The 13,066-nt window shown below is 43.1% G+C and overlaps 1 protein-coding gene across 9 annotated transcripts in view; it reads right to left on the reverse strand.

The window, feature by feature from the left end:
- Positions 1-13,066, reverse strand: part of LOC106581247 (unconventional myosin-XVIIIa) — a 169,473-nt gene that overhangs the window by 67,413 nt on the left and 88,994 nt on the right. For all 9 annotated transcript variants that reach the window (XM_082966707.1, XM_082966705.1, XM_082966704.1 and 6 more), the window contains 6 exons: positions 8,026-8,199; positions 7,619-7,709; positions 7,029-7,221; positions 6,612-6,698; positions 4,554-4,855; positions 4,251-4,437 (listed from right to left, as the gene is read on the reverse strand). In XM_082966707.1, coding sequence (XP_082822833.1) covers positions 4,251-4,437; positions 4,554-4,855; positions 6,612-6,698; positions 7,029-7,221; positions 7,619-7,709; positions 8,026-8,199 — 1,034 coding nt within the window. The remainder of the gene's footprint in view (positions 1-4,250; positions 4,438-4,553; positions 4,856-6,611; positions 6,699-7,028; positions 7,222-7,618; positions 7,710-8,025; positions 8,200-13,066) is intronic.

Raw genomic sequence — 13,066 nt, forward strand, 5'->3', positions numbered from 1 at the left:
GTCCTGCTGGAAGGTGAACCTCTGTCCCAGTCTCAAATTTCTTGAAGACTGAAACAGGTTTCCCTCAAGAATTTCCCTGTATTTAGCACCATCCATCATTCCTTCAAATCTGACCAGTTTCCCAGTCCCTGCTGATGAAAAACATCCCCACTGCATGACGCTGCCACCACCATGCTTCACTGTGGGGATGGTGTTCTTGGGGTGATGGGAGGTGTTGTGTTTGCGCCAGATATAGCGTTTTCCTTGATGGTCAAAAAGCTCAATTCTAGTCTCATCTGACCATAGTACCTTCTTCCATATGTTTGGGGAGCCTCCCACATGCCTTTTGGCGAACAACAAATGTGTTTGCTTATTTTTTTCTTAAGCAACGTTTTTTTTGGCCACTCTTCTGTAAAGCCCAGCTCTGTGGGGTGTACGGCTTAAAGTGGTCCTATGGACAGATACTCCAATCTCCGCGATGGAGCTTTGCAGCTCCTTCAGGGTTATCTTTGGTCTCTTTGTTGCCTCTCTGATTAATGCCCTCCTTGTCTGGTCTGTGAGTTTTGGTGGGCGGCCCTCTCTTGGCAGGTTTGTTGTGGTGCCATATTCTTTCCATTTTTTAATAACGGATTTAATGGTGCTCCATGGGATGTTCAAAGTTTCAGATATTTTTTTAGAACCCAACCCTGATCTGTACTTCTCCACAACTTTGTCCCTGGCCTGTTTGGAGAGCTCCTTGGTCTTCATGGTGCCACTTGCTTGGTGGTGCCACTTGCTTAGTGGTGTTGAAGACTCTTGGGCCTTTCAGAACAGGTGTATATATACTGAGATCATGTGGCAGATCATGTGACACTTAGATTGCACACAGGTGGACTTTATTTAACTAATTATGTGACTTCTGAAGGTAATTGGTTGCATCAGATCTTATTTTGGGGCTTCATAGCAAAGGGGCTGAATACATTTAAATGCACCACTTATCCATTTTACATTTTTTAAAACATCTTTTAAACAAGTTCTTTTTTTCATTTCACTTCACTTCACCAATTTGGACTATTTTGTGTATGTCCATTAAAATGAAATCCAAATAAAAATCAATTTAAATTACAAGTTGTAATACAACAAAATAGGAAAAACACCAAGGGGGATGAATACTTTTGCAAGGCACTGTACAGTCAGTCCATATATATTTGGAAAATGACCAAGTTATTATTATTTTAGCTGTCTATCATAGCATATTGAAATTGAAATTAAATAATGAATATGAGCTGAAATCAGCTTTAATTTGAGGGTATTTACATCCAAATCAGGTGAACGGTGTAGGAAATGCAGCACTTTTTATATGTGGTCCCCCCTTTTTAAGGGACCAAAAGTAATTGGACAATTGGCTGCTCAGCAGTTCCATGGCCAGGTGTATGTTATTCCCTCATTAGTTAATTTACAGTAAGCAGATAAAAGGTCTTGAGTTGATTTTTGGCATTTGCATTTGGAATCTGTTGCTGTTAACCTGTCTGGGCTAGGGGGCAGTATTTTCACGGCCGGATAAAAAACGTACCCGATTTAAACTGGTAACACAGAAACGAGAATATGCATATTATTAGTAGAGTTGGATAGAAAACACTCTGAAGTTTCTAAAACTGTTTGAATGGTGTCTGTGAGTATAACAGAACTCATATGGCAGGCAAAAACCTGAGAAAGTTCCAAGCAGGAAGTGGCCTGTCTGAGAATTTGTAGTTCTTCTTTCTAGTCCCTTTCGAAACTACAGTATCTCTGGGGTTACGTAGCACTTTCTAAGGCTTCCATTGGCTCTCTAAAGCCTTCAGAAAGCGGATTGAGGAGTCTCCTGTCTCTGGGCAGAGTATGTTAGCTCAGTTTGTCAGTGGTCTGCCTGGTGACTAAGAGATTGGATATGCGCATTCACGAGACCACGCTGTTTTTCTTTTCCTCTTTGAATGAATACACTATTGTCCGGTTGGAATATTATCGCTATTTTACGAGAAAAATACCATAAAAATAGATTTTAAACAGCGTTTGACATGCTTCTAAGTACGGTAATGGAACATTTGGAATTTTTTTGTCTCGAAATGCGCTCGCGCGTTACCCTTTGGATAGTGACCTGAACGCACAAACAAAACGGAGGTATTTGGACATAACTATGGATTATTTGGAACAAAAACAACATTTCTTGTGGAAGTAGCAGTCCTGGGAGTGCATTCTGACGAAGATCAGCAAAGGTAATACCATTTTTCTAATACTAATTCTGAGTTTAGTGTGCCCTGAAGTTGGCGGGTGTCAAAATAGCTAGCCGTGATGGCTGAGCTATGTACTCAGAATATTGCAAAATGTGCTTTCGCCGAAAAGCTATTTTAAAATCTGACATAGCCATTGCATAAAGGAGTTCTGTATCTATAATTCTTTAAATAATTGTTATGTATTTTGTCAACGTTTATGATGAGTCATTTAGTAAATTCACCGGAAGTTTTCGGTGGGGATACATTTTCTGAACATCACACGCCAATGTAAAAAGCAGTTTTTTGATATAAATATGAACTTGATTGAACAAAACATGCATGTATTGTATAACATACTGTCCTAGGAGTGTCATCTGATGAAGATCATCAAAGGTTAGTGCTTCATTTAGCTGTGTTTTGGGTTTCTGTGACATATATGCTTGCTTGGAAAATGGCTGTGTGATTATTTTGGGCTATGTACTCTCCTAACATAATCTAATGTTTTGCTTTCGCTGTAAAGTCTTTTTGAAATTGGATAATGTGGTTAGATTAATGAGAGTCTTATCTTTAAAATGGTGTAAAATAGTCGTATGTTTGAAAAATTGAAATTATTGAATTTTTTAGGTTTTTGTATTTCGCACCACGCTGTTCCACTGGTTGTTGAATAGAGTGGGACGGTGACGTCCCACCTAGCCCAGAGAGGTTAACACTCAATATGAAGCCCAAAGAGCTGTCACTGCCAGTGAAGCAAGCCATCATTAGGCTGAAAAATCGAAATACACCCAACAGAGAGACAGCAAAAACAATAGGTGTGGCCAAATCAACTATTTGGTACATTCTTAAAAAGAAAGAACGCACTGGTGAGCTCAGGAACACCAAAAGGCCCGGAAGACCACAGAAAGCAACTGTGGTGGATGACAGAAGAATTCTTTCCCTAGTGAAGAAAAACCCCTTCACAACAGTTGGCCAGATCAAGAACACCCTGAAGGAGGTAGGCGTATCTGTGTCAAAATCAACAATCGAGAAGACTTCACCAGAGTAAATACAGACGGTTTACCACAAGATGTAAACCATTGGTAAGCCTCAAAAACAGGAAAAACAGATTAGAGTTTGCCAAACAACATCTAAAAAGCCTATAGAGTTCTGGAACAACATCCTATGGACAGATGAGACAAATATCAACTTGTACCAGAATGATGGGAAGAGACAAGTATGGAAAAGGGAAGGAACTGCTCATGATCCAAAGCATACCACCTAATCTGTGAAGCATGGTGGAGGTAGTGTTATGGTGTGGGCATGTATGGCTGCCAATGGAACTGGTTCCCTTGTATTTATTGATGATGTGATTGCTGACAAAAGCAGTGTTTAGGGCTATATTATCTGCTCAGATTCAGCCAAATGCTTCAAAACTCATTGGATGGCGCTTCACAGTGCAGATGGACAATGACCCGATGCAAACTGCGAAAGCAACCTAATACTTTTTTAAGGCAAAGAAGTGGAATGTTCTGCAATGGCCAAGTTAATCACTTGACCTGAATCCAATTGAGCAGGCATTTCACTTGCCGAAGGCAAAACGCCCCAAGAACAAGCAGGAACTGAAGACAGCTGCAGTAAAGGCCAGGCAAAGCTTCACCAGGGAAGAAACCCAGCATCTGGTGATGTCCATGGGTTCCAGACTTCAGGCAGTCATTGACTGCAAAGGATTTGCAACCAATACTAAAAGTCACAATTTAATTTATAATTATGTTAGTTTGTCCAATTTACTTTTGAGCCCTTAAAATTGGGGGGACCACATTCAGAAAGTGTTGTAATTCCTACACCGTTCACCCGATTTGGATGTACATACCCTTAAATTAAAGCTGAAAGGATGCACTTTCAGCTCAGCTCATGATAATAACTTGGTCAATGTCCAAATATTTTTGGACCTGACTGTAATTATATTTGTATAACGCTTAATTGTCATACAAAGTTCCTAAGAGAAACTCGGACTTAAACCCTCTCAAAGAGGTAGGAAGAAACCTTGAGAAAAGACTCTACGCTCACCACTTGCAATTTGATCTGGATGCAGAGGCTCTTCTTCTTGACGGCGGCCATGCCGGTTGTGAAGGTCTTCCTCATGCTAGTGGCTCTGCGGAGGGCCAGCTGAGATCCCCCCTCCAACCCTGCGATAGAACCAGACAGCACTGTGGGCCCTCCACTACGACTAGAGAACAGACTGCTAATGTTCTTCCTGTTAGAGAGAGAGACAGACAGACAGAGAAAGAGCGAGAGACAGAGACAAATAGGTAAGTATATTTTCTTTGTAAAGTGCTACTATGGAGAACAATCAGTGAATTAAATGCGTACTTCTGTGAGTCCTGCAGCAGAGTGGCAGCGTTCTGGGAGGCAGGGTTCTGCTTGGCGTGGCTCAGCCAACCCTGAGCATCATACTCCACCCAGTCCGTCCCGTGGCTGTGGCCCAACAGGAAGTGATGCGGCTTGTCGCTCTTCAGGAGCAGGGCGTGTCCCTTGTTGTCCCCCTGGTCAGGGCCGTAGTAACTGAAGAGTCTCTCCAGCAGAGTGTCCTCAGAGCCCCCTGGCTGCACAGCCTCCTCCTCCATCAGCCACAGCAGACCTCGAGCTTCATCTGTCCTCGCCAGGGTGCGCACCTGGGAGCCCCACAGGAACACACACACAGGTTAGAGAGGTGGGGATCTATCACTTGAGTCTAACACAAACACAAGTGAAGCAGCTGTGCAGAAAGCTTAGGTCCACAGCTCAGTCCAACATGCAGGTGCAGCTTTCACAATCACCTCAGACACTCACATTAGACCACCACAGCACAGAGACGCTCACCCATCTCCACTCCACCAGTCATCCACGGCTCCTCTCATCCATCCAATCATGACATTGTTAACTCCATACACAACAACACTCTCCAAAACCAATAAAGCAACCTAGTGTCTCCTATTTATTTACTCATGGTTTAAATGTCCCAACACGGCCTTTATCCCTGGCCCAGTGTTGCCATACCATTACACCTGCTTAGCTGTGACACATGTAGAAACTTCTCCTTATGCACCAGCAGTGTTCAAACGGCCTAATATGATTCAACATCTCTGTTGTACATTTCTGTAACAAAACATGTCATTTTGTAATGGCAATCATAACGTTTTGGTAAATAACAAGCTATAAGCGAGATGAGTCTTTGCCCATGGCTTCCTCATTATAGAGCTGGTATTAAAATCCACTCCTGGGCAGTGGAGCATTTAGAAACCTTGCTCTCTGACAGTCCACTTAGATAATGAATTGTGTTATTAGTCCATGTGAGAGTGTAGACTCCTCTTTGGTGGACTCATTACATCTCTCTGTGGATGAAGGGAGGTGCAGGCAGGGCTACTTCACAAGCTACTGAAACTATAGCCTTTTGTTTTGGCCAATTTAATTATTCAACTGCTCGAAGCACTGCAGATATGTTGTACTGTGTTGGCAGCAGTCAACTAATTAATTACCAAGTCAAGTAAATCTCAGATCCTTTTCAGAGAGATGAGAGATCAGAACCTCTCAGAACGATCCTATGCCTTTACAGTATTTGACACTGCAGGCTGGAGGTGGATGACCTGTGGATATAACTTGGATTCTAATATTGCATTTTGTCAGGCGCTCTTCATCTAGATCTATAGCTCTGTTGTTCTTTTCTTGATGTCATTTTTGGGGAGTTTGAGCTGGTTTCCAATAAGTCTGCCGCTGTTTCAATGCTGTTTGTTTGCTTGTCTGACTTATAGCCGTGTTTGGCCCTGTGTGCACTCATTCATTCATACACACACCCGCAAACCCGCAAACCCGCACACACACACTAACACAAAACAGTTATTTACTTTTGTCTCAACTTTTCCATCAATTCCTGTGTGACCCCATCCTCATTCACTGTTGATCTAATTATGGTAAACGTCACTTTCGCGGGCCAATACACATCAATGCAACACATTTCTGTTAAGAGTGCGTGCCATGCAGAGTCATCTCATAAATAAACTGAATTAGAAGCCAACCCTGTCTGAAAAGGGCTCTCAACTCATCGAGGGGGAAAATAATCAAACTTGACTGCAATTAATGAATTTGATGATGTGATATGAATTATAAAAAATAAATTGCTAGGATAAAAAATAAATAAAAACAAAAGAACAAACAATCAAAAGCCAAGTTAATTGGATGGAGGTAATAAGCTTGACATGGCTTACACACAGTAATTTGTCTGAGTCAAGAAGTTCAAGACTCAATTTGAATGAGGGGAGCAAAGAAGGATAAGAGTAAGAGTAAGTAAGACTGTGTTTAACCCCACTTGACGCTCATAGCAGGATGCAATCCAAGTTAAAGTCCACTCCTGATACTGTACAAGCAAAAGAGGCACAGAGAGATTCTCCTTACCAGCGCTTGAGTAGATGCTTGGTCTATAGCTGCTACAGACATTGAGGTACTGGACTCTATGTCATCTAATGCAAGCTCTATGTTTTCCTAGATGGGAACAGAGGGGTTGGTTAGGTGTGATTGGAGTCAGTGATTTTCAGATCCGCTTATGTAAGAGTCTATAGAATTACACATTCTGACAACAATGACATTACAATCAGAAAAGCTAAATCTGACGTCCTATATTGTTTTCACACTAAAACAATACAGGTATGTTAATGTCATTTATGATTTTCTTTCCAGACAGACATCTCTTTTGGGAAGTTTGAAAAGAGAGGGAGAGGGTTTGAGAGTTTAAATCATTGTTAGTAAGAATACTTCTACTATGTAATGGTGAAGGTATTTGTCAGTGTTGTATATCTCTGTATATCTCTGCACCTCCTTATATCTCTCCAGCTCCTGTACAAAGGTGCGTTCGTGGAACAGGGTCTGCAGGCGCTCCTGGGCATAGTTGTGGCACAGCTCCTCGAAGGTGGCACCGCGCTGGCGCTTGGCCATGCGAGGGTTCTGGAAACCCGGTGTGTCCACGATGAGCAGAGAGCACAGTGAGTGCTGACTGGACTTCAGAGCTCTGACACACGATACAAAGGATCAGAACACAGACAGACAGACAGACAGACAGACAGACAGACAGACAGACAGACAGACAGACAGACAGACAGACAGACAGACAGACAGACAGACAGACAGACAGACAGACAGACAGACAGACAGACAGACAGACATGGGTTAGAGCAAAACGTATAAATGCAGAGAGCGAGAGGGAGGACTGAAAGAGAGAGGGAGGACTGAAAGAGAGAGGGAGGACAAAGAGAGAAGGAGGACAAAGAGAGAGGGAGTACTGAAAGAGAGAAGGAGGACTGAAAGAGAGAGGGAGGACTGAAAGAGGGAGGGAGTGACAAAAAACAGAGGAAAATGGAGATAAATAAATATGAGAAAGAGGAAAACAGATAGATGAGCCGACAGACCTGTTGACAAGGGAGATAACGAGGGTGAAGAGCTCTGAGTACAGGCCTGAAGCCATGGCCTCCAGACAATCCAGGGCTGTGATCTTAGAGCCTGTGAGAGAGAGAGAGAGAGACAGAGAGAGAGAGAGAGAGAGACAGAGAGAGAGACAGAGAGAGACAGAGAGAGACAGAGAGAGAGAGAGAGAGAGAGAGAGAGACAGAGAGAGAGACAGAGAGAGACAGAGAGAGACAGAGAGAGAGAGAGACAGAGAGAGACAGAGAGAGACAGAGAGAGAGAGAGAGAGAGAGAGAGAGAGAAAAGGAGTTATGAGATAAAAAGCACATCCATAGCCTTTAGTTTCTCATTGTATTCTATTTATTTCATTCAACTTCATATTGGAGACTGGTGGTCTCTGAAGGTCCCTTACCCGAGCTGTCTCCTGCGCCGGCCTCGTCGGGCCCCCCACGGAAGGAGGTGGACCTCTGCATGGGCCCCTTGGCCTGGTGCTTGAAGATGGAAGAGGAGAGCTCCTCCAGGGTGCAGCCCAGCAGGTAGGCTGCCTTCTGGGCCCACTCATGATGGGCAAACTGCTTACGGCCAGCTGGGGACCAGGGACAGAAGTTTCAGAACTTTCAACTGCAAAAGCTTGTGCCCAACCCAGCCTTTGCAGAAAAATAATATTTGCACCCCTAATAACAGGCTATTAGAATTAACTCAATGATCTCTTCCATACTGTAGCTCAATGATAAACACATTGCTTTTATGGCTAAGTTGGTTGGAGCATAGTGTTTTTCTATCACAATAAAGGTATGTTAATAAACGCTAACAAACAACTCCATGTCTGCAGTCAAAATACTTTACGCCCTCAGCCCTCGCGCTAGCCACTTTCCCTTGGGGGAATCCCCATCAAAACCAGATCCTCAACCTTCGATTTAGCTTGAGGGAGCATGTTAAGAACTTTGATCACTTGTGGGGTTGATATGACCCACAATTCAATCCAAACGGTAGTCACGTGTCATACTCCGGTGGCCGTGAAGTGTCACATTTAATCAACACTGCTGCATTTTCGGCATTTCATTCAATATTGTGATGCTAGCTTGCTAAAAAATATATAAACAGTACCAGTCAAAAGTTTGGACACACCTACTCATTCAAGGGATTTTCTTTATTTTTTATATTTTCTACATCAAAACTATGAAATAACAAATGGAATCATGTAGTGACCAAAAAATTATTTTATATTTGAAATTCTTCAAAGTAGCCACCCTTTGCCTTGATGACAGCTTTGCACACTCTTGGCATTCTCTCAACCAGTTTCACCTGGAATGCTTTTCTGACAGTCTTGAAATAGTTTCCACATATGCTGTGCACTTGTTGGCTGCTTTTCCTTCACTCTGCAGTCCAACTCATCCCAAACCATCTCAATTGGGTTAAGGTCGGGTGATTGTGGAGGCCAGGTCATCTGATGCAGCCCTCCAACACTCTCCTTCTTGGTCAAATAGCCCTTACATAGCCTGGAGGTGTGTTGGGTCATTGTCCTGTTGAAAAGCAAATGATAGTCCCACTGAGCACAAACCAGATGGGATGGCATATCACTGCAGAATGCTGTGGTAGCCATGCTGGTTAAGTGTGCCTTAAATTCTAAATATATCACAGACAGAGTCACCAGCACCACCACACCATCACAACTTCTCCTCCATGCTTCACGGTGGGAACCATACATGCAGATATCATCCGTTCACCAACTCAAAGACACGGCGGTTGGAACCAAAAATCTCAAATTTGGACTCATCAGACCAAAGGATAGATTTCCACTGGTCTAATCTCCATTGCTCGTGTTTCTTGGCCCAAGCAAGACTCTTATTATTATTAGTGTCCTTTAGTAGTGGTTTCTTTACACCAATTTGACCATGAAGGTCTGATTCACGCAGTCTCCTCTGAACAGTTGATGTTGAGATGTGTCTGTTACTTGAACACTGTGAAGCATTTATTTGTGCTGCAATTTCTGAGTCTGGTAAATCTAATGAACTTATCCTCTGCAGCAGAGGTAACTCTGGGTCTTCCTTTCCTGTGGCGGTCCTCATAAGAGCCAGTTTCATCAGAGTGCTTGATGTTTTTGTGACTGCAGTTGAAGAAACTTTCAAAGTTTTTGAAATGTTCCAGATTGACTGATCTTCATGTCTTAAAGTAATGATGGACTGTCGTTTCTCTTTGCTTATTTGAGCTGTTCTTGCCATAATATGGACTTGATCTTTTACCAAATACGGCTACAGTATCTTCTGTATACCACCCCTACCTTGTCACAACACAACTGATTGGCTCAAACGCATTAAGGAAAGAAATTCCACAAATTAACTTTTAACAAGGCACACCTGTTAATTGAAATGCATTCCAGGTGACTACCTCATGAAGCTGATTGAGAGAATGCCAAGAGTGTGCAAAGCTGTCATCAAGGCAAAGGGTGGCTACTTTGAAGAATCTCAAATATAAAATATATTTTGATTTGTTTAACACTTTTTTGGTTACTACATGATTCCATATGTGTTATTTCATGTCTTCACTATTATTCTACAATGTAGAAGTAAAAATAAAGAAAAACCCTGGAATGAGTAGGTGTGTCCAAACTTTTGACTGGTACTGTATATGACATTGATTTTAGAGTTGGCAAATTGGCTTAGTCTCGGAGTGAGGAGCCAATAAAACGTAGCTATCTTCATACACATACTTTTTGGAATTCTAAAATCTATTGGAATAAATGACCAAACTATAAAACGAGCTAGCCTGCTAATATGGGTAACTGTAGCTAGCTAGCTACGTTAGCTTGCTTGGTACATATATAGCTTTATGTTGGTTGTTTTTAAGCTCAACTTCAAGATTTCCATCAAGGACGTTGCCTCTCTGATCATCACTCGGGTAAGGGACATTTAAGGTACACTCGGCTGAGGGTTTAGGGCCGAGAGCTGTCTACTTTGAGTTTGGACTGCAGCCCATCTTTTGAGCTTTGAGGCCTCCTCTACCAAGACAACCCTGAGACTAGACTGCTAAGCACTGTTAGCTGGTTTAACAACACCTCTCCGTCTCCCCATGTTACTGGCTCTGTGTGGCGGATCACCCCCACTGTTTTCTGGAGCGCTTTCACAGACACAGCGACTCGGGCTATATGGTCGCCTCTAACCTCTCATCAAACAACACTCTACCACAGAGTCCAAGAAGAACATTCTAGACTAGAGAGACAGAACATAGAGAATGAAAACAATGTTCTGACACAAACAACTAGAAAGTTCCCTTGTGGGTTGGGGAGGGGGGGAAACCAAACAGGTTCAAATGAACAAGCTTTGCTTTTGCTTTGGGTCTGAATAATAATAACAGTGCTGTGGAATTGGAAGTAGGCGACATGGAGAGACATCAGACAGAGAGCTTTAAAGGACTACAAAGTTCTGATTCATGAAGCAACGTGTGAGTGAGAGAGAGAGAGACAGAGACAGAGAGAGACAGAGAGAGACAGAGAGAGAGGGAAAAAAACAATAAAAATGCTAATGACAGAACGTCTGGGTAGAATGATAAAGGCACTAAGAAAGACGACATATCTACAAGACTAAGTTAGAAAAAAAAGAAAGAAAGAAGAGCTTGGTTTGAATGTTTTTTTCCATTACCTTCGTCAGCCTCTGCATGTCAAGGGCGCAGCATGCAAACATGCAAGTAGAGAGAGGGGGTTAGAAACACAGTTCATGTATTAACAATTTACATTTATCACTGGAGAACAGACATGTTATCATGCACTGAGTTACAAAACATTAAGGACATCTGCTCTTTCCATGACAGACTGAACAGATGAATCCAGGTGAAATCTATGATCCCTTATTGATGTCACTTGTTAAATCTACTTCAATCAGTGTAAATGGAGGGGAGGTGACAGGTTAAAGAAGGACTTTTAAGCCTTGAGAAAATTGAGACATGGATTGTGTATGTGTGCCATTCAGAGGGTGAATGGTCAAGACAAAATATGTAAGTGCCTTGAACGAGGTATGGTAGTAGGTTCCAGGCGCACCGGTTTGTGTCAAGAACTGCAACGCTGCTGGGTTTTTCACGCTCAACAGTTTCCTGTGTGTATCAGGAATGGTCCACCACCCAAAGGACATCCAGCAAACTTGACACAACTGTGGGAAGCATTGGAGTCAACATGGGCCAGCATCCCTGTGGAACACTTGACACCTTGTAGAGTCCATGCCCCGACGAATTGAGGCTTAGTCCCCTCCTATACTCCTTGTTCACCCACGACTGCGTGGCCAAGCACAACTCCAACACCATCAATAAGTTTGCTGACAGCACAACAGTGGTAGGCCTGATCACCAACAACGATGAGACAGCCTATAGGGAGGAGGTCAGAGAACTGGCAGAGTGGTGCCAGGACAACAACCTTTCCCTCAATGTGAGCAAGACAAAGGAGATGATCGTGGACTACAGGAAAAGGAGGACCGAACACGCCCCCATTTACATCGACCCGGCTGTAGTGGAGCGGGTCGAGAGCTTCAAGTTCCTTGGTGTCCACATCACCAACAAACTATCATGATCCAAACACACCAAGACAGTTGTGAAGAGGGCACGACACCTTTTCCCCATCAGGAGACTGAAAAGATTTGGCATGGGTCCCCAGATCATCAAAAAGCCCTACATCTACACCATCAAGAGCATCCTGACCGGTTGCATCACTGCCTTACCACCGCCTGGTAAGGCTCCTTAACAGCTTCTACCCCCAAGCCATAAGACTGCTGAACAATTCATCAAATGGCCACCGGACTATTTACATCGATTTGTTCTGAGGGAAAAGGGGGGTAGCAACTCAATATTAGTAAGTTCTCCTTAATGATTTGTACATTCAGTGTATATTATAGATCTAACCCCATCCATGCTCTGAGGTGCAGGCAGGAGAACCATGTGAGTGAAGATACCATGGGCATGCTCAGAGGAGGAGATACCTGCTCTGGTCCTGGAGACCTGCAGTTTGTTCCAGCCCAGGTCTAACACACATACATCTACTAATCATGATCTTCAAATTAGACCGTGACTAGTTTCCTCAGGTGTTGGTGCTTGGCTGAAACAAAATCCTGCAGTCCCCAAACACTGGCGTTGGCCACCCCTGTTGTCAAGAGTAAATTGTGCTAAGGGACCAAGGAACACAAGGAGGATGCTTAAAATCACCTCTGCAGAGAGGTAGGGGAAACCATCCATTCTTCCAAACCCTTCACCCTTTTAACAGGTATGGAAAAGAGGACATTATAGTGTGAAGTGAAGATTTAAATAGATGGATGAAGGCTAATCCTTTAGTTCCCACAGCGTTGATCAGACAACAGCATCATGCCATGGAGAGAAGCATGTACACACTGCCCTCTGCTGGTGGGAACAACCCCTGCTGTGGAACCAATCCGCTGATGAGAGCAAGTAGTAGTAGTTGTGGTGGTAGTAGTAAC

Source organism: Salmo salar, chromosome 20 (assembly GCF_965601325.2).
Source record: "Salmo salar chromosome 20, fSalSal1, whole genome shotgun sequence".
Taxonomy (NCBI): domain Eukaryota; kingdom Metazoa; phylum Chordata; class Actinopteri; order Salmoniformes; family Salmonidae; genus Salmo; species Salmo salar.